This window comes from Megascapheus bottae, chromosome 2, assembly GCF_031878675.1.
Source record: "Megascapheus bottae isolate mThoBot1 chromosome 2, mThoBot2.hap1, whole genome shotgun sequence".
Classification (NCBI taxonomy): domain Eukaryota; kingdom Metazoa; phylum Chordata; class Mammalia; order Rodentia; family Geomyidae; genus Megascapheus; species Megascapheus bottae.
In genome coordinates, this window is record NC_143510.1 from 97,003,980 (window position 1) to 97,021,105 (window position 17,126).

The window sequence follows — 17,126 nt, forward strand, 5'->3', positions numbered from 1 at the left end:
TTGATATATGCAGCTGGACATGGAGATTGGTCAGGGACAGAAGAGCAGGGCCAATGGGAAGGGCGGCTGATCTCAGCACTTGGGAAGGAGAAGTGCTGAGCGGGGCACCAGCGGCTCACACCTGTACTCACAGCTGCTCAGGGGCTAGGGTTTGAGGACTGGGGTTCAAAGCCAGCTGGGCAGGAGAAAAAATTCATGAGGCCTCTCTCTCTCCCTCTCTCTCTCTCCCTCTTTCTCTCTCTCCCTCCCTCCCTCTTTTTCTCTCCCTCCCTCCCTCCCCTCCCCCCTCTCTCTCTCTGTCTCCCTCTCTCCCTCCCTCTCCCTCCCTCTCCCTCCCTCTCCCTCCCTCTCTCTCTCTCTCCCCCCCCTCTTTTTTGGTGCCAGTCCTGGGACTTGAACTCAAGGCCTGGGCCCTGTCTCTGAGTTTTTTGTTTGTTTGTTTTTGCTTAAAGCTAGTGCTCTACCACTTTGAGCCACAGATCTACTTCTGGCTTTGTTTGGTGATTAATTAGAGATAAGAGTCTCAAGGATTTTCTTGCCTAGGCTGGCTTTGAACCACAACCCTCAGATCTCAGCCCCCTTAGTATCTAGGATTATAGGTATGAGCCACTGGCTCCCAGCATTAACCCAACTTGTTAACCTCCAGTTAACAAACAAAAAACATACTGGTCCCAAGTCCCAAGCTTAAGGACCAATGTCTGGCGAAATAAACTGAGCAAACTAGGAACATGCGTCAACCTTGGGCTCAAGGCAGGCTGCTTTCTACCAGGGATTTCCCTGACGGCAGGAGGCAAACATACAGGCCTACCATCTCCTTGCTCTGACCTCACAAGACACCACACACACCATACCTCTTAAGTCAACAATGTCCTCATAGAAGCTCTTTATCTTTCACAGTAGAAAGTCATCAAAGCCAGTAGGATATGCCCCTTGATTGCAGAAGCTTCCCCGTGGCCTGAGAGACTGGTAAGGGGTCATTGCTTTGAACTTGAGAGAGTAGACAAGAGGAATGCTGCTCTGGCAGACGGATAAGTCTCTTCTGCCTTTGCTTTGGGACCTAGCTGCTAGGAAGCTGGAGGACTGCTGTGCCAGAAAGACTTGGAAGTTCTGCCCACTTCAGAAAGTCTTCTGACACAGAAGGGTTTTTTTTTTTTTGTTGTTTTTTTTTTTTTTGCCAGTCCTGGGGCTTGAACTCAGGGCCTGAGCACTGTCCTTGGACTTTCTGAGGGCTAGAGATCTACCACTTGAGCCACAGTATCACTTCTGGCTTTTTCTATGTATATAGTACTGAGGAATTGAACCCTGGTTTTTGTGCATGCTAGGCAGGCACTGTACCACTAGACCAAACTCCTGGCCCTGACATAGAAGTTTTTGAGCACTTATGTAACCCCAAATTCCAGTTTGTATTGGGGAAAGTTCCACTTTCTTTTCTCTCCCTTAAAAACATTTGTTTTAGAAGTGGCCCTGTGGCTCAAGTGGTAGAGCTCTAGCCTTGAGCTAAATTGCTCAGGGACAGTCCCCAGGCCCTGATTTCAAGCCTCATGACTGACTGAAAAACAACAAACAAACAAACCAAAAAACAATACTTTTGTGTGTGTGTGTGTGTGTGTGTGTGTGTGTGTGTGTGTGTGTGTGTGTGTGTACTGGGACTTGGGCACTGTCTCTGAGTTTGATTTTTTTTTTCTTTTTTTGCCAGTCCTGGGCCTTGAACTCAGGGCCTGAGCACTGTCCTTGGGCTTTTCCTCAAGGCTAGAGCTCTACACTTGAGCCACAGCTCCACTTCTGGCCTTTCTATGTATGTGGTACCGAGGATTTGAATCCGGGTCTTCGTGCATGCTGGGCAAGCACTCTACCACAAGGCCATACTCCTGGCCATGTTTTGTTTTTTTTCCTTTTTCAGCCCTGGGACCTGAACTCAGGGCTAGGCACTGTCTCTGAACTTCTTTTGCTCAAGACTAGCGTTCTACCACATGAGCCACAGCACCCCTTCCAGCCTTTTTTTCTCTCTCTCTTTCTTTCTTTCTCTCTCTCTCTCTCTCTCTCTCTCTCTCTCTCTCTCTCTCTCTCTCTCTCTCTTTCTTTCTTTCTTTCTTTCTGACATGGGCATTGTCTCTGAGCTCTTCAGCTCAAGGCTACTATCCTGTGCCATGAGCCACAGCCCCACTTCTAGTTTTCTGGTGATTAATTGGAGATAAGAGTCTCACAGACTTTTTAGTGCTGGGGCTAGCTTTGAACCTCTGTCCTCAGATCTCAGCCTCCTGAGCAGCTAGGATTGCAGATCTAAGTCCAGCTTCCTTCCAGCCCTTTCAGTGCTTCATGCATGCTTTGCAAGCCATATCATGGATCCAAAAGAAAAGAAAAGAAATTGACCTTTTTTTTTCTTTTTTTGAACTCAGGGTCTGGGTACCCTGAACTCTTTTTTTTTTTTTTTTTTTTTTTTTTTTTTTTTTGCCAGTCCTGGGCTTGAGCTCAGGGCCTGAGCACTGTCCTTGGACTTTCTCAAGGCTAGAGCTCTACCACTTGAGCCTCAGCACCATTTCCGACTTTTTTCTATGTATGTGGTACCGAGGAATCGAACCCAGGTCTTCATGCGTGCTAGGCAAGCACTTTAACCACTAGGCCAAACTCCCGGCCCCTGAACTTCTTTTTCTCAAGGCTAGTGATCTGTCAGTTTGAGCCATAGCTCTATTGCTGGCTTTTCGGTGATTAATTGGAAGGAGTTTCATGGACTTTTCTATGTGGGCTGGCTTCAAACCTTGATCCTCAGACCTCATCTTCTTGAATAGCTAGGATTACAGACATGAGACAATGTCACCTGGCTTAATTTTTTCTTTATGAATTAAGATAATCATTTGGTTTTTTGGTACTTCATTAATATAGTCATTGATTTCCTATGTTGAAATAGCACTTCATCATGCTGTATGATACTTTTACTATTATACTTAATTCTGTTGGCTAATATTTTACATCAACATCTGTAAGGAATATCATGATTTTCTTGTTGTGTCTGTGCCTGACTTTGGTATCAGGGTGATGTTGCCTAACAGAACAGTTAGTGGGGCGCAGTGGCTCACGCCTGTCATCCTAACTACTCCAAAGAAATCTGAGGATCAAGGTTCAAAACCAGCCCAGCACAAAAGGACCTGAGGCTTTTATCTCCAGTAACCTCTAGAAAATGGGAAGTAGGGCTTGGCTCAAGGGTAGGGTGATAGCCTTGAGCTGAAGAGCTCAGGGACAGCGCCCAGGCCCAGAGTTCAAAGCCCCATGACCCATTTAAAAAACAAACAAACAAAATAAAACACGCTAGGCAGTATTCATTTCTTGCTGTTGAACTTTTGGAACAGTTTAAGAAGGACTGTCACCAGTTCTTTATATACTTGCTGAAATTCACCAGTGAAACCATCTTCTTTGGCTTTTTTTGTTTTCTCTTTTCTTCTCTTTTTGTACTGGTTCTGGGGCTCAAATTTGAGTCCTTTCAGAGTCTGGATGCTGTCTCTGAGCTTTTTTGCTCGACTAGTGCTCTACCACTTGAGCCATGTCTCCAGCTCTTGCTCTTCAGCTCAAGGCTAACACCTATCACATGAGTCACAGTGCCACTTCTCCAGTTTATTGGTAGTTAATTAGAGATAAGAGTCTCACACACTGTAGATCCTGGGCTAACTTTGAACCCTTTGAACCACTCAGTCCTCAGATATCAGCCTCTGGAATAGCTAGGATTATAGGTGTGAGCCACCAGCACCCAGCTTGGCTTTTCTGTTTGAGAGGTACATCTGATTCTATGTTGCACATGAGATTACACGGGCAAACCTCCAACGTGACTCTAGATTGCATAGGCAGGGAAGGTAATACTGAGATCCAAAGACTGTGTTTCTATGGGAAGCTGAGATCTGAGGATCATGGTTTGTAGCCAGTTTTCTCCCAGCAAGAAAGTCTGTGAGACTTTTTAATTAACCAGCAAACAAACAAAAAAACAACCTCTCCAGAAATGGAGTTGTGGTTCAAGTGATAGAGTCTGATCCTTGAGCAAAAAAAAAACAAAAAACAAAACAAAAAAAAAACCTAAGAAACACCACCCAGACCCTGAACTAGGCACCCACCCAGTTCCCAGATACAAACTCATATCCCATCTCCCTATCCGGTACACATCTGCTCTCCATGGTGGTGGTGGGAGGGGTTCTAGAATATAGGCTGCTGCAGCCCTGGTCTCCTGCAGTTACAGGAGAGGACAGAAGCTGAGTCTCAGAGCTTCAGGGACTGTCTCTCCTTTCTTCCTTCCCCTAGTCTGGAAAGAGAGCAGTAGCTGCCCTCACTTAGGCACCTCTGTCCCACAAGGGAAGTACAAGATTTCTAGACCCTCCTCTTCAAGGCTCCAGTGCCTCAGAGAATTGTGACTGTGCACCTGAGGTGCATGTTGAAGTGAGAGGATGCGTGTTGCTCATTCTGGGTAGAGTCCTCAGTTCAGCTCACTTCCAGTCAGTTACCAGTTCAAGACAAAATCAAGTACGTAGAGCTGGAAAATAATAAAAATATTACTTAGCAAAATATCTACAGTATAGTTAAAGTGGATTTTACAGGAAATATATACCATTTTAAAGAACATTGGAACTATATTATATATTATCATATACAATATGTGACATAATATTATATATACATATCATATATATGTATATATATAAAATCATACTGGGAAAGAAAAAGACCAAAAATTCATTAAGCTTCCAACTTAGGGACAAAAGAATACATCCACAAAGCCGGGCACTCATGCCTATAATCCTAGCTACTCTGGAGGCTGAGACCTGAGGATTCTAGTTCAAAGCCATTAACTTCTAGAAAATTGGAAGTGGCACTGTGGTTCACAGTGATGAAGCACCAGCCTTGAGCAGGAGAGCTCGGGGACAGCTCTCAGACCCGGAGGAAAAGCCCATGACCAAGCAACATTAAAAGAAAAAGAACAGAGTGAGTAGATGCACGGACAGTAGCCAGGAAAGCACAGGGCTGGGCAGGCGGCCCCCAGAGAGCTTCCTATGGGTACGCCAGCCTTAGGGGCTGAGTGCATCAGAGCCTGGATGATGACGTCAGGAGATGAAGTTTGAGAGTGGTTCCTCTTTACCTTTGTGGTAAAGAACTTTCATCTACCCTCTGTTTACTCAGGACTTGTTTTTTAAGTACACCTGGAATAACTTTTTGCACTTCCAAGTGGAACTATGCATAGCCGCTATTCTCTCCCATGCTTCCCGGGAGGAAAAGGCAGAAGCCAGTGGATCAGAGAACAGGATGGAGCCTCTGCAGGGGAGTGAGAGCCATGGGGATGGGAAGCTGGAGACCCCTGAGCCCCTCGCCAGCCTTCCTGAGAACACAATGGTGACTCATGTAAGTCCAGGCCAATGTCCTGTTAATTCCTACCTGCCAAGCCATGTGCCCAGGTCCTGTAGACCTCAGACCTCAGCCTCCTGAGTAGCTAGGATAACAGGTGTGAGTGAACCAGGGCACCTGGCCAGGTACAGGGTTTTTTTATGTGTTTGTTTTTGCCGGTCCTGGGCCTTGAACTCAGGGCCTGAGCACTGTCCTTGGGCTTTCTCAAGGCTAGAGCTCTGCCACGTGAGCCACAGCACCACTATGTGTGTGGTACTGAAGAATGGAACCCAGGTCTTTGGACATGCTAGGCAAGCATTCTATCACTAGGCCAAACTCCAGTTCCCCAAGTACTGGTTTTTGACCCAAGATTCAGTCCACTGTTGTGGTCAGAACACACAGGGAAATGCAAGTGTCAACTTCTTGCAAGAAAGCTTTCTGGAACTGAGAGTTAGTGGCTCATGCCTGTAATCTGAGGATCATTGTTCTAAGCTATCTCATATAGCCAAAACCCAGAGACTGTTCCCTAGTTAGCCAGCAAGAAGCCAGAACTGGAGGCATGGCTCAAGAAGTAGAGCTCTAACCATAGATTGAAAAAGTCAAGTGAGAATACAAGGCCTGCGTTCAGGCTCCACTGCCAGCTCTAGAAGCCAGGCACACTAGCCACCTCTCAGATCCACTTCCTCATCCAGGGACAGCCACGCTGTTGTGTTCTCACTTGGCCTCCCTGCCAGGCAGTGAGAGTCTGTGTCAGAATCTGCACCTCAGCCTGTCTGTCTTCTGCATCTAGCATTGTCTCTGGTGGAGAACAGCTTTAGCAAGTATTTGCCAGGGAACAAGGAGAAGGAGCCGCTTGAGGCCTCGAACATGAGGAGACATTCTGGGGTCAGGAACAAGTGTGCAGGTCATGAGGGCTGGGGCAGTGAAGGCTACCCTGACCCTGCTGTGTGGCTGCTTGGAGGGCAGAGGGGTCAGAGGAAGCCCTGGATCTCTCCAGAGGTTTTCTAGGCAGTCTGACTTGTGAGAGCCTGCACGGTCTTCACCCTGCTTGCCTTAGGTAGGTGTCCTGGGTGCTTTCTGTAAGCAGATGTCCTGGGTATCCTCTGTAAATAGGCCTGGTCTGTTGCTAAGAAGGGTTCAATCTGGTCCCCAGCTAATGGCCCAGAGGATAGCCAGCCAGGAGACATGTGGTTTCAGGATACATAGTAGGTAGGGAGGTACTCAGGGTTTGTAAAGACCAGCTGGGACCCGAAGTCATGAGGGCGGAGTGAGTTCAGGCCTAAGGCAAACATCCCCGTCACAGGAAATGGCCTGTGTCCGGGCCTGAAGGAGAAGGAAAAGCTGGGGGCTCCAGCCATTTCTTCTGATCACTGTGGAAGCAGATGGGAAAGTGGCCTGAAGTGGAGGAGACTGAGTGAGGACACTCAGGCGGTACATTCCAGGATTCCAGGGACACACAGTGTCCCACCCATCCCTTCCAGGGCTCTCAGCATAGGACTTTGAGGCCCTTAGGCAACACCTATCTCTGATGTGTACTGGGGATCCCAGATGTTGGGCCTGTGAGGGCATTATATACAGTCCCAAGGTTATCAGTGCTGGTGGAGTGGCTTCTGCCAAGGCGGTGGAGGTGGGATGGGGAGGGGAAATCGCCCTGCAGGCTCTGACTCACACTGCCTCTCTTACTCCCTAGCTGTTCCAGAAGTGCTGCCTGGTACAGAGGATCCTGGAGGCCTGGGAAGCCAATGACCACACACAGTAAGAAACCCAGAGACCCCCGGCCAGTTGTGGAAGCAAAGCCATACCTCACCAGGGTGTCTGCAGCACTATATCATACCTCACCAGGGTGTCTGCAGCACTATATGCAGGACTAAGGCTCAGTATGAGGCATGGGGGCGGGGGGGGGGGGGAGTATGTGGCCTGGCTCTGTGCCTGGAGCTGTCCTGGAAGGGTCTTATTTTTGGGTAAATGACCGTAGTAAATGCTGCCCAGGAAAGGGAGCAGAGGTAATGAGGAGGAGGAGGGTCATGTTGAGTGTTGGCCAGGATGGGCCAGTTACCCAATGAATAGCCCTTTCTTCCCCTAAACAGTCTAGAAGTCCTGGCTAGCTTTGTCCTGACCCTCCTCCTCATCCACGTACACCACCTCTTTCTTCTCCTTTCCCTCCTCCCTCTTCCTCCTCTTCTTTTCTTCTTTTTTCTTGCTGGTCCTGGGGTGTGAACTTGGCCTAGGCTCTGTCCCTGAGCCAGTCTGTGCTCAGGGCTAGCACTCTACTGCTTGAGCCACAGCACCCTCTGGGGTTTCTGAGGATTTGTTGGAGGTAAGAGTCTCACGGACGATTCGTACCTGGGCTGACTTGGAATCTTGATCCTCAGATCTAAGCATACTGCGAAGTTAGGATTATAGGCGAGAGCCACTGGCACCTGGCAGGAAAACATTTTTAGTTTAGTCTTTCTGTGTTTTTGGCTTAACCAAGTCTCCCCTCATGTCTGCGGACATGTCCTGCGTGTTGTACACGCCCATCCCTGCCCTTCTAGGAATGGGTGGGCTCTGAGTGTGAGTAGGGACTTCTGGGACCTCGGAAGAGGCCTGGTTACCCAGGACCCATGGGGAGGGAGGAGGGTAGATGGAAGCTATGCCAGCCACGCAGAGGCTCCCCCAGCCTCTTCCAGTGTCCTAGGAATCCCCTTCTCAAGGCAGGCAACACAGCCAGCATACTCGGCTCTGATCCTGCCCCACTATTGCCTCTGGTGCGACTTGAGCCTTTCTGCCTGTCTTCCCACCCCTAAAATGGACAGCTGTCTTAGTGCTCTTGGTGGTGAGTTGGGCAAACTGCTGAGAACTGCAGTTACTTGCCAGGTGTTGCTCTGGAGAGTGACCCACAGGAGGAGAGGCCCTGTGCCCGCCAGCAGAGATGAGCTTCAGGAAGGCCCTCCAGTAGCCTGTCTGGGAGGGCTGGGACTGGGTGGCCACCCTGATGGCCCTGTCACTTTCAGGGCAGCAGGTGGCATGAGGCGTGGGAACATGGGCCATCTCACTCGGATCGCCAACGCCGTGGTACAGAACCTGGAGCGGGGCCCTGTGCAAACCCACATCAGCGAGGTCATCCGAGGTGAGCCGGTCCCCCTGCTCTCCCTCCACATCTCCTCATGGCAGGTGGTGTGGGATGGCCCCTGCAGCCGCCTTTGTCTCTTCTAACCATGACCCCGATACTTGCTCTGCTGGGCATCTGCCAAGCATCAGCACATGGTAAGGAAGACTCGGCCTGCCAAGAGCAGTTCACAGCTGCAGAGCCTGGGTTCTGACACTGCAGCCAATGCCAGGCTCTCCTGTGCTCAGAGGGTCTCCCTTCCCAAGTCCTACCTGGTCCTTGCAGTCCTGACCTGCATTCTGGCTTTGCTCTAAGCCTAGTTGTCTTGGGGCCTTCCTCACATGTTGGTGAACTGGAGAAGCAGGTGAGACTCTGTCTTTCAGACAGTGGGCAGGTACGTCCTTAGAGCCGGAGCCTTTGGGGTGGTTATCCTCTTCTGGCCCTAGCAAAGCCTCACTCCCTACCCGTGGTACCCACTGCCCTGAGCCCTTTCTGCATGGCAGTCCTTTTTGTTCTCATGTCTTTTTTTTTTTTTGATCAATCATGGGTCTTGAACTCAGGGCCTGGGCGCTGTCTCTGACCTCTATGTGCTCAAGGCTAGCTCTGTACCATTTGAACCACAGTTCCACTTCCAGTTTTCTGGTAGTTTGAACCGAGATCCTCAGATCTTAGTCTCCTAAGTAGCTAGGGTTACAGGCATGAGGCACTAGCGCCTGGCTTTCTCTTAGGTCTTAAGCCATCCGTCTCTGTGTCCATGGGTCTTCCTCAACCTGTGGACCCAGTGTCTGGTCTGAGTGCCTTGGTGGAGCAGGTGAGGGTTACATTAGGAAGAAAGGGGACACCAGCAAACCTAAGTAGCATTTTCCCAGATCTCTTGAGCCTTTCCGGGATGGAGAGGCAGAGGTGCCAGAAAGGAGTGTGCTTGGGTAGGTGAAGCCTCATGCTCAGCTCCCTGAGCTTGTCGGGGTCTCGAGGGAGTCTTGCTGTGCAGAGTGCATGAGATTCCTTGGTACCAGGTCTGGCCTGCCACACCTTATTTATGAGCCAGTTGTATACAGCATGTATAAGCAAAGTGGAGTGAGCCTTGGGCCCTGCCTGCCTGGCCCTGAACATCCACCACGTAGCTCCCTAGGCACCCCCAGTACTCACGGGAAAGGGGCTTCCTTACCCTACTTCAGCAGCTTGTAGTAAGTGTGGGGTTGCTGGGTCATCAGTACCTATGACGGCATCTGAGCCCGGGGTGGGACTGCAAGCGAGTTGAGGAGTCCCTCATGCTGGTGGAGAGGGAGAGCCAGTGGCGTGCATCTTGGTTCTTCAGGATGCGATACTTTTGGAAGAGGAAGGGTGAGCAGGCTCTCTGCCTCGTCCCGCGTGCCCAGGCTGGTCTTGTGCCGCGGTGCCCAGGCCTGGGGAGGGGGGGCGGGAAGGTGGCTCTGCAGAGTTTGTGTTTTGGAGTCTCTGGGCCACGCCTGGGAGCCCTCCGCTCCCCACCAGCAGTCCTTCCTCTGTCCTTGATGGGCGGCCCACAGAAGCCTTGCCCGCTCCTCCCCAGCCACACGTGCTTACTGGGGCCCCCGTGCCTCGACCGCCCCAAGGGCTCACCCAGCAGTGCTTGCCTTGCAGGGCTTCCCGCAGATTGCCGAGGCCGCTGGGAGAACTTTGTGGAGGAGACGCTGACAGAAACGAACCGCAGGAACACGGTGGACCTGGTGAGGAAGCCCAGGGCCGCCCCGCGAGGCAGCGTAGTTGAGGCCAGTGCTGGTTCTGGAGGCTCTGCCCTCAGAGGAGGTCAGCAGAGGAGGCCCAGGCAGGGCTGTGGCCATGCCATGCCTGCCACATCCTTCGTGTGTCGCCAGGTCTCTGTGTGAGCTCGAGTGAAGGGCTCCTGCTGGAGATGCAGGAGAGCCCCTGCACCAGGGAATCTGGCTGCCATGGTCCTCCCCCTCCCCTGCTCTATGGGTAGCGGCTCAGGCCCAGCCATCTGACCAGGGCCAAGCCTAGGCAGGGCAGGTGGGGGCTGGGGCTCTGGCAGCGTGGGCTGGGTGGGGCTGGGGCATGGGCGGGCCACGTGCCCACTGCATCTGGCCTGTGTTTTAGGTGAGCATTCACCACCTTCACTCCTCAAGTGAGGACGAGGACATTGAGGGTGCTTTCCCTAACGAGCTGTCCCTTCAGCAGGTGAGGGCATGGCCGGCAGCCTGCGCTGTGCCGAGCGGGCCTTTCCTGAGCGCAAGCCCTGTAGCGCTTAGTCCCCCGTGGCCATGCACAGTGAAGGGAGAAGTGGCTTATCTCCAAGCACGTGTTGGGGAGAGGGGCTCTGTGGGAAGACTCCTGTCATGTGAACTTGTGACACCCCTGGGGACACTGGGCTTCGCGAGGAAGGTGCTCTCAGATACACAACCACTCTGAACACACAGCTGCTCTCAGAATTCATTGCCTGCTTTGCCAGAAGCTCTTGGGCACCAGAGACCCTGGCTTCCGGCCAGCGTTCTCCTTGGTATGGGCTGCCCTGCAATGGCCTCCCTTTCTCACAGGCCTTCTCTGAGTACCAGATCCAGCAGATGACAGCCAACTTTGTAGATCAGTTTGGCTTCAGTGATGAGGAATTCGCAGACCAGGATGATAACATAAAGTGAGTGGCATCGTGGGGCCTCTGGTTCTGGGCACGGCTCAGTGCTGCTTCCTGGAACTCCACCCCCTGAAAGAGGCTCCCTGTGGTCTTGCTGGGTGTTTCCCAGTGGGATGACAAATGTCTTCCCACGCTTGAGCATACCCAGGCCCACTTCCCCAACCCCAAGGCAGACACGGAGGGTCTCCCCTTCCCCTTGCAGCGCCCCATTTGATCGGATTGCAGAGATCAACTTCAACATTGATGCCGACGAAGACAGCGTGAGTGACCAGGGTTGGGGCTGGGACTGTCGGATGAGGTGTCATCGGATGCCTCTTGCCCAGATACTCAGATTGTGCCCTCAGTTTGGCCCTTGTCGGAGGTGGATGGCCATGGGGACATTTCTTAGTTGGCCATGTGTGTTTGAACTGCAGGGCCTTCCATGTAGCTGGAAGCAGAGTTCCCTCATTGCTTCCCCTCATCCTGCCCCCCAGACAGCGAGTGGAGTTTCTCTAGAACGCGGGGTCCCAGCCTTCCCTAGGCCTTCTAGAAATTGGCTCTGTGTTCTCTGTCTTGCAGCCTAGTGCAGCTCTGTTTGAAGCCTGCTGCAGTGACAGAATTCAGCCCTTTGATGATGAGGAGGAAGAGGACATCTGGGAAGACGAGCAGACTCGCTGCACTGCTCGGGGGATGGCCAGAGCCAGGTATGGCCCGTCCATCCTCTCCAGGCACAAGAGCACACACTGTGACTTAGTGGGCGAGTGCTTGCCTAGCATAATGAAGCCCTGGGTTCAATACCTCAGTACCGCATACACAAAAAAAGCTGGAAGTGGTGCCGTGGCTCAAATGGTAGCGTGCTAGCCTTGAGGAAAGGAAGCTCCAGGCCAGTGCTCAGGCCCTGAGTTCAAGCCCCAGAACTGACAAAACAACAACAACAAACAAAACCCTATACACACACACACACACTGGACACCCAGCCCTTCTCCTGAGTGCCCCTCCTGATGAGGTCAGCCCAGAGGCTCAGAACTGCCCAGTCCTCCCTCTGGCCCCAAGCCGTGGGTTATTACCAGCGCTCCAGAGCTGCATGTTCATCCAGCTGTGCCTCTGGATCCTCCACAGGTTTGGAGGTCCCCATGCTCCAGAGAACTACACAATGAATGGTCAGGACAAGAAAGCCAGCGCAGAGGCAGCCAGGAATGCGCCTGGGTTGGGCAGCCCTCTGGCTTCTGTGCAGAGTGAAGGCCCCATTTCAGAAGGTAATCCTGAACCAAGTGCTGGGTCCCTAGGGAGCACCCAGAGGGAGTACAGGGCATAGAGGCAGGGCACGGTGCCCACCTCAACTTCCTGAGGAGCCACTGTGTCTCCTGCTGCCTGTGGCCTGCAGTGTGCAGCCCCTCGTGCACTCAACATTATCCATGTTCTGAAGGCAGCGTCTTTCCTGGCTTGCTTCAGATGTTGGAGGTGGGTCCTGCTCTGCAATGTGCCGTCATCAAAGGCTCCTGCATTCCCCTCTCTGTTATGGTCACTTGCAGCCTGGTCTGCGTGAGGGGTGTCTCCCAGTCTTGGATCCCAGCCATTGAGCCGTGCTCAGCAGCATCCTGCACACCAGACTCACCCCCTTTTCCTGCCTCTGCCCTGAGGTGGCCCTGAAGTGCTTGGCACATGGGCAAGCGGGGTAGCTTTCCTTTGGTAGGGGCTAACAAGGGCAAGAGCTGCAAGGTCAACAGGAAGCACATCCAGAGCAGGGCAGACCATGCCCAAGGCAGGCACAGGGCTGCATTGGGACAGGTGGGGAAGGACACAGGAGTAGCTACATCAGCTCCATGCCACCAACTCCACTAGAGGCCGGACAAAGTCACGGATGTGCCTGCTGAGCACCGTACCGGTGGTGGTGGTGAGAATCCCCACGCCTCCCCGACTGTCGCAGAGCTGCTCGGGAGCTCTGCTGGCTGACACGTTGGGCAGGGAAGTCATCTGGATCTCCTTGGTGCAGCCCTGTGTTCCTGCTGAGCCCTGGGCAGCTGCCTCCAGGGTGGGCACAGCAAATTTGCCCTCTCTTGATTGCTCTTTCTCCCTGGCAGGGGCTTCTTGGACTGCAGTGTTTGATGAACCAGTGAACCAAACGCCTACAGCCCCAGCAGCTGCAAGAGATGTTGGCTCTAGTGTGTGGACAGCCAGCCCCTCAGTTCCAGAAGAGAAAGGCTGGGCCAACTTCACCGACTTCCAGCCTTTCTGCTGGTAACAAACACGTTCGCGTGCAGGGCTCGCTAAGAATATCCCCCACTGGGGTTGGGGGTAACTAGCCCCACAAACTCGGCCTGTCTTCATCTCTACTTGCAGTTCTGAGTCTGGGCCCAGGTGCAGCTCTCCTGTGGACAGGGGCAACAGCCGTGCTGCCGAGGGCAGCCCGAGTGCAGGCCCAGGGAAAGCCTGTGAGTAGCTGTGGTGCATGCTTCCCAACCCCAGGCTCCTTCAGGGTGAGCTGACCTTGCCTAGTTCTCAGGCCCCTGGGGCAGTGGGGAGAAGTGGTCAGTGTTCCAGGTGTGATCACGGATCCATGGTATTGGGCTTCCTATGTACTTTGAGGATTGGTTGCTGTATACAGATGGAGAACCCAGCCTCGGAGACACAGGAGAAGCAGCACTGCCACTGGGCTGCCTGTAGAGGCCAGGACACCTTCTGTGTCCTAGCAGAGTCTGGGTCATGGGGCTTGAACTCTGGGCCTGGGCGTTGTCCCTGAGCTCTTCAGCTCAAGGCTACCACCCTACCCCTGGATCCACAGCACCACTTCCCCTTTCCTGGTGATTAATTAGAGATGAGTCTCACAGTCTTACAGTTCTTTAGTGCCTGGGCTGGCTTTGAACCAAGATCCTCAGATCTCAGCCTCCTGAGTCACTAGGATTACAGGTGTGAGCCACAGCGCCCAGCGAGTCTGGTGTCTTGACAGGGGGACAAAAACTTGTGGATTATAGGCAGGAAGCTTCTATGGGTCCTGACCCAGGTGCATGGCCTCTGTTCCCCACTTCTCCAGTCTCCAGCCCCAGGCAGAGTGGTAGGGCAGAGCGGGGCAGCCACCCGACCCTTCCCCCATGCCAGGCATCAAGGGAATGGTGGTGCTTCGTGAAGGTGGTAGGAGCCCTCTCTCCTGCTAACAGCACACATCTGTCCTGTGTGGTGGGGAGTGGGACTGGCCTGCCTTGAGGATGAACAGAAGTTAATGAGGTTCCTGAGAATACTCAGACACACGTGTGTGCCACAGGCTAGATGAAGTTTCTTGCTGCATGCATGCAGGGCTTGTGGCCTCTCTGCCCTCAGGAGTGTCACAGGCCTTCTTACTTTGCAGTTGGTCCTACCTCACCATGTGCATGGAATGTGTGCATCAGTAGGAAAGCCCCCCTGGGAGCCTCTGACAGCAGCTCCTCTGGGGGCTCTGACAGCGAGGACGAGGAGAAAGCAGCTGGCAGTATGGAAACTGTGAACACCAGCCATGGTCTGGAAGTCCCCAAGCTGCCCAGGAAAGAGGAAGCTACTGTTGGCAGGTGTGTAGGGGTGGCTTACTTGTCTAGGCCCCCGTATACATGGTGGGGTTCCAGGCTGGGAGCTGGGGGCCTGTGGCCCTGTAGCTACTAGGATCTAGGCTCGCTTGCTCGCTCGCTCTCTCAGACCATTTGGGAGCAAGCAGAGGCAGGCTGAGGTCCCTCACCACTCTCTTGACGGAGCCTGTTTTTGCCTCTGAGTGGTTAAGCCAATAGAGGCTGAATGTTCCAGGAGCCCCATGAGACCTAGAGAGACAGCCTCCACACACAGCCTCCACACAGGCCCTGGTGACAAAGCCCCAGATAGGTTATAGGCCTCTGAGCCTCCTGGAACTTGCTGTTGGCCAGGCTGGCTGTGGCGGCGTCCCCTGACTACATCTGCTGCTCCCTTGTGGGAGATGCGTGCTGGCTACACTCAGGTGCCCAACACACTCAGAAAGCGAGTCTCGCCTCCGAACCAGCCTACGAGCATAGGAACCCTGGCTGGGCTACGCAAACAGCTATGGCTGTTCTAGGGCCCCAGATAAGACATGCCCTCTTCAGCTAGCCACCTTGTCCTCGTGGGGCCAAGACTTGAAGAGGATCCCACACTGTAACCAATACTGACACAATAAAAATGAAGAGGAAAGCCTGTGCTGGAACCCATCTTCGTAAGAAAGCTGCTTAATTCTGCTGTAAAAGTCAGGAGGTTTTCTGAGCAGTCACATGTGAATTAAACTTACCCCTAGCCATACCATTTGGATGGGTTCCAACCAGCCATGGCCCGTCCTGCACCCCCTGCCAGGCTGGCCTTAGGGCGCTCTCACTGAGGAGCAGGGACCTTTCTCCCAGTTCTTGGGGTGGTTAGGGTAAGGCAGGAATTGCAAACAGCAGTCATCCGACTTCCAGTGTATTGCTTCCCAGTTACCAGGGTCTGAGGGCTGCTTGGAGGGAGGACAGAGGTCATAGTGGACAGACAGCTTGCCCTGGGCTACCCTCAAGAGCAGGAAGGGAGGGGGCAGAATGCAGTGCTCCAAGGCCGCCTCCTGGATGGGGCCACCCTGACAGTCCTCGAGTAGACGAAATTGGACGGCGCTGAGGGTGGGGCACCTGTGACCAGAGCCCTCATTTGCCTCACAGGGCTAAGTGTGCTGACCGCTTGCTGCCAGACCCTGCCTACCCTGTCCCCGCTGAAGTGACCACTGCTCCAGCCACAGCTCTGCCTCCGGAGGGCACGGTGGCCACCACAGTGCTTAGCAACACAGGCCTTCCCAAAGCTCTCTCTTCTGCAGTGGCTGCTGCCGTGCCCCCAGGTCCCATCATGGCAAGAGCCCTGGCAGCCCCAGCCACTGTGGGGACAGTGACAAAGGACAGGTGAGGAAGCTGGCGGGGGGAGGGGGAAGGGGGCTGGATGGGCCCCAGGGGCCCAAATGCCTTCAACCCTGCCCTGGTCTCTGCAGGAAGACAGATGACCCACCAGAAGGAGCTGCCTTAAACGGTCCTGTGTGACGCTGCTCTCACCCACCACAGCCGCCCTGGTCAGGCTGCAACCTCAGCCAAGACCACCTGGTGATGCAATCTGTTTCCTATTTTAAAAGTTAATAATTTTAAAATAAATGCTGCATTGGTAAAGTTGGCAGTCGGAACCAGACAGATGAGCCAGCTGTCTCTCTCCTACCCAACCTGAGTCACTGCTGGAAGATAGAGGACAGCCTTGCCATCCCTGGTCTAGACCCTGGCACAGCAATAAGGTCCTCAACATGCAGCCTCTTCCTGACGGAGTTGAGGATCAGGGATTAGGATCCCAGCAGGTCATTAGGACCTGACAGTGCTGAGGCTCTTCTCTCTCTTTTTTTTTTTTTAAACACACGTGCAGGAAAAAGCGAGTTTTTGCACTTTGTATCTAGAGACCGCACAGGGGCTTCCCTGACTCAGGGCAAAAGTGAGGGTCTGGACTAAGACCCCACATGACCCCACAAACACACATGATTTTTAGGATGTGGTTTGGCCACATGGGGTCAAAACTCAGCATTATATCTGTTGGCCCTGAGAACTGGCACTGAACCAGGGGGCAAGTTTTGATTGCCTTAAAACCAAGACTGGGCCTGGAAGGGGTGTGGTGTGTCTCAACTTAACAGGGCAGACTGGTAGCAGCTGGGTGGGTGGTTAGGGGACCTGCAGGAGCTCAGGGACTGAGTGACTCAGGTTGTCTAAGAAGGATCTGGAAGATTATTTTGCCAACAATGAGTTCTTTTTTCATGTTCTGACCATCTTGAAACAGGGCACCTCCAATCCCCAATAAAAGTTGTATCATTCTTATGAACTGTGTATTGTCAAACTGAAGGCACAGCTCCAATCTGGTTGAGAGTGCAGTGTCTCCTCCATCACCTTTTCTAGGCCCAACCTTGGGTAAAATAAGGACTAGAGAACAGGCCAAACTCAGCAGTGGGTCTCTGCATCACAGAAGATACTGAGCTTTTTGTCTTAAGTAAAACCTTGTAAATGAGGCACACAGACCCCAGAGGGGCCCAGGTACTGTCTTCATTTGTGTTATTTCAAC

General features: G+C 52.8%; 1 protein-coding gene across 12 annotated transcripts in view; it reads left to right on the forward strand.

Moving 5' to 3' along the window:
- Positions 1–16,885, forward strand: part of Ppp6r2 (protein phosphatase 6 regulatory subunit 2) — a 79,685-nt gene extending 62,800 nt beyond the window's left edge. For 7 of the 12 annotated variants that reach the window (XM_090328949.1, XM_090328948.1, XM_090328950.1 and 4 more), the window contains 15 exons: positions 901–966; positions 5,155–5,373; positions 7,046–7,110; positions 8,349–8,464; positions 10,067–10,152; positions 10,541–10,621; positions 10,978–11,075; positions 11,275–11,332; positions 11,631–11,755; positions 12,171–12,307; positions 13,133–13,289; positions 13,392–13,483; positions 14,395–14,590; positions 15,707–15,940; positions 16,027–16,885. In XM_090328949.1, coding sequence (XP_090185075.1) covers positions 901–966; positions 5,155–5,373; positions 7,046–7,110; positions 8,349–8,464; positions 10,067–10,152; positions 10,541–10,621; positions 10,978–11,075; positions 11,275–11,332; positions 11,631–11,755; positions 12,171–12,307; positions 13,133–13,289; positions 13,392–13,483; positions 14,395–14,590; positions 15,707–15,940; positions 16,027–16,075 — 1,779 coding nt within the window. In that variant the 3' untranslated portion in view covers positions 16,076–16,885. The remainder of the gene's footprint in view (positions 1–900; positions 967–5,154; positions 5,374–7,045; positions 7,111–8,348; positions 8,465–10,066; positions 10,153–10,540; positions 10,622–10,977; positions 11,076–11,274; positions 11,333–11,630; positions 11,756–12,170; positions 12,308–13,132; positions 13,290–13,391; positions 13,484–14,394; positions 14,591–15,706; positions 15,941–16,026) is intronic. The other 5 variants (XM_090328958.1, XM_090328955.1, XM_090328954.1 and 2 more) reach the window with 5 other exon arrangements.
- Positions 16,886–17,126: the final 241 nt, after the last annotated feature.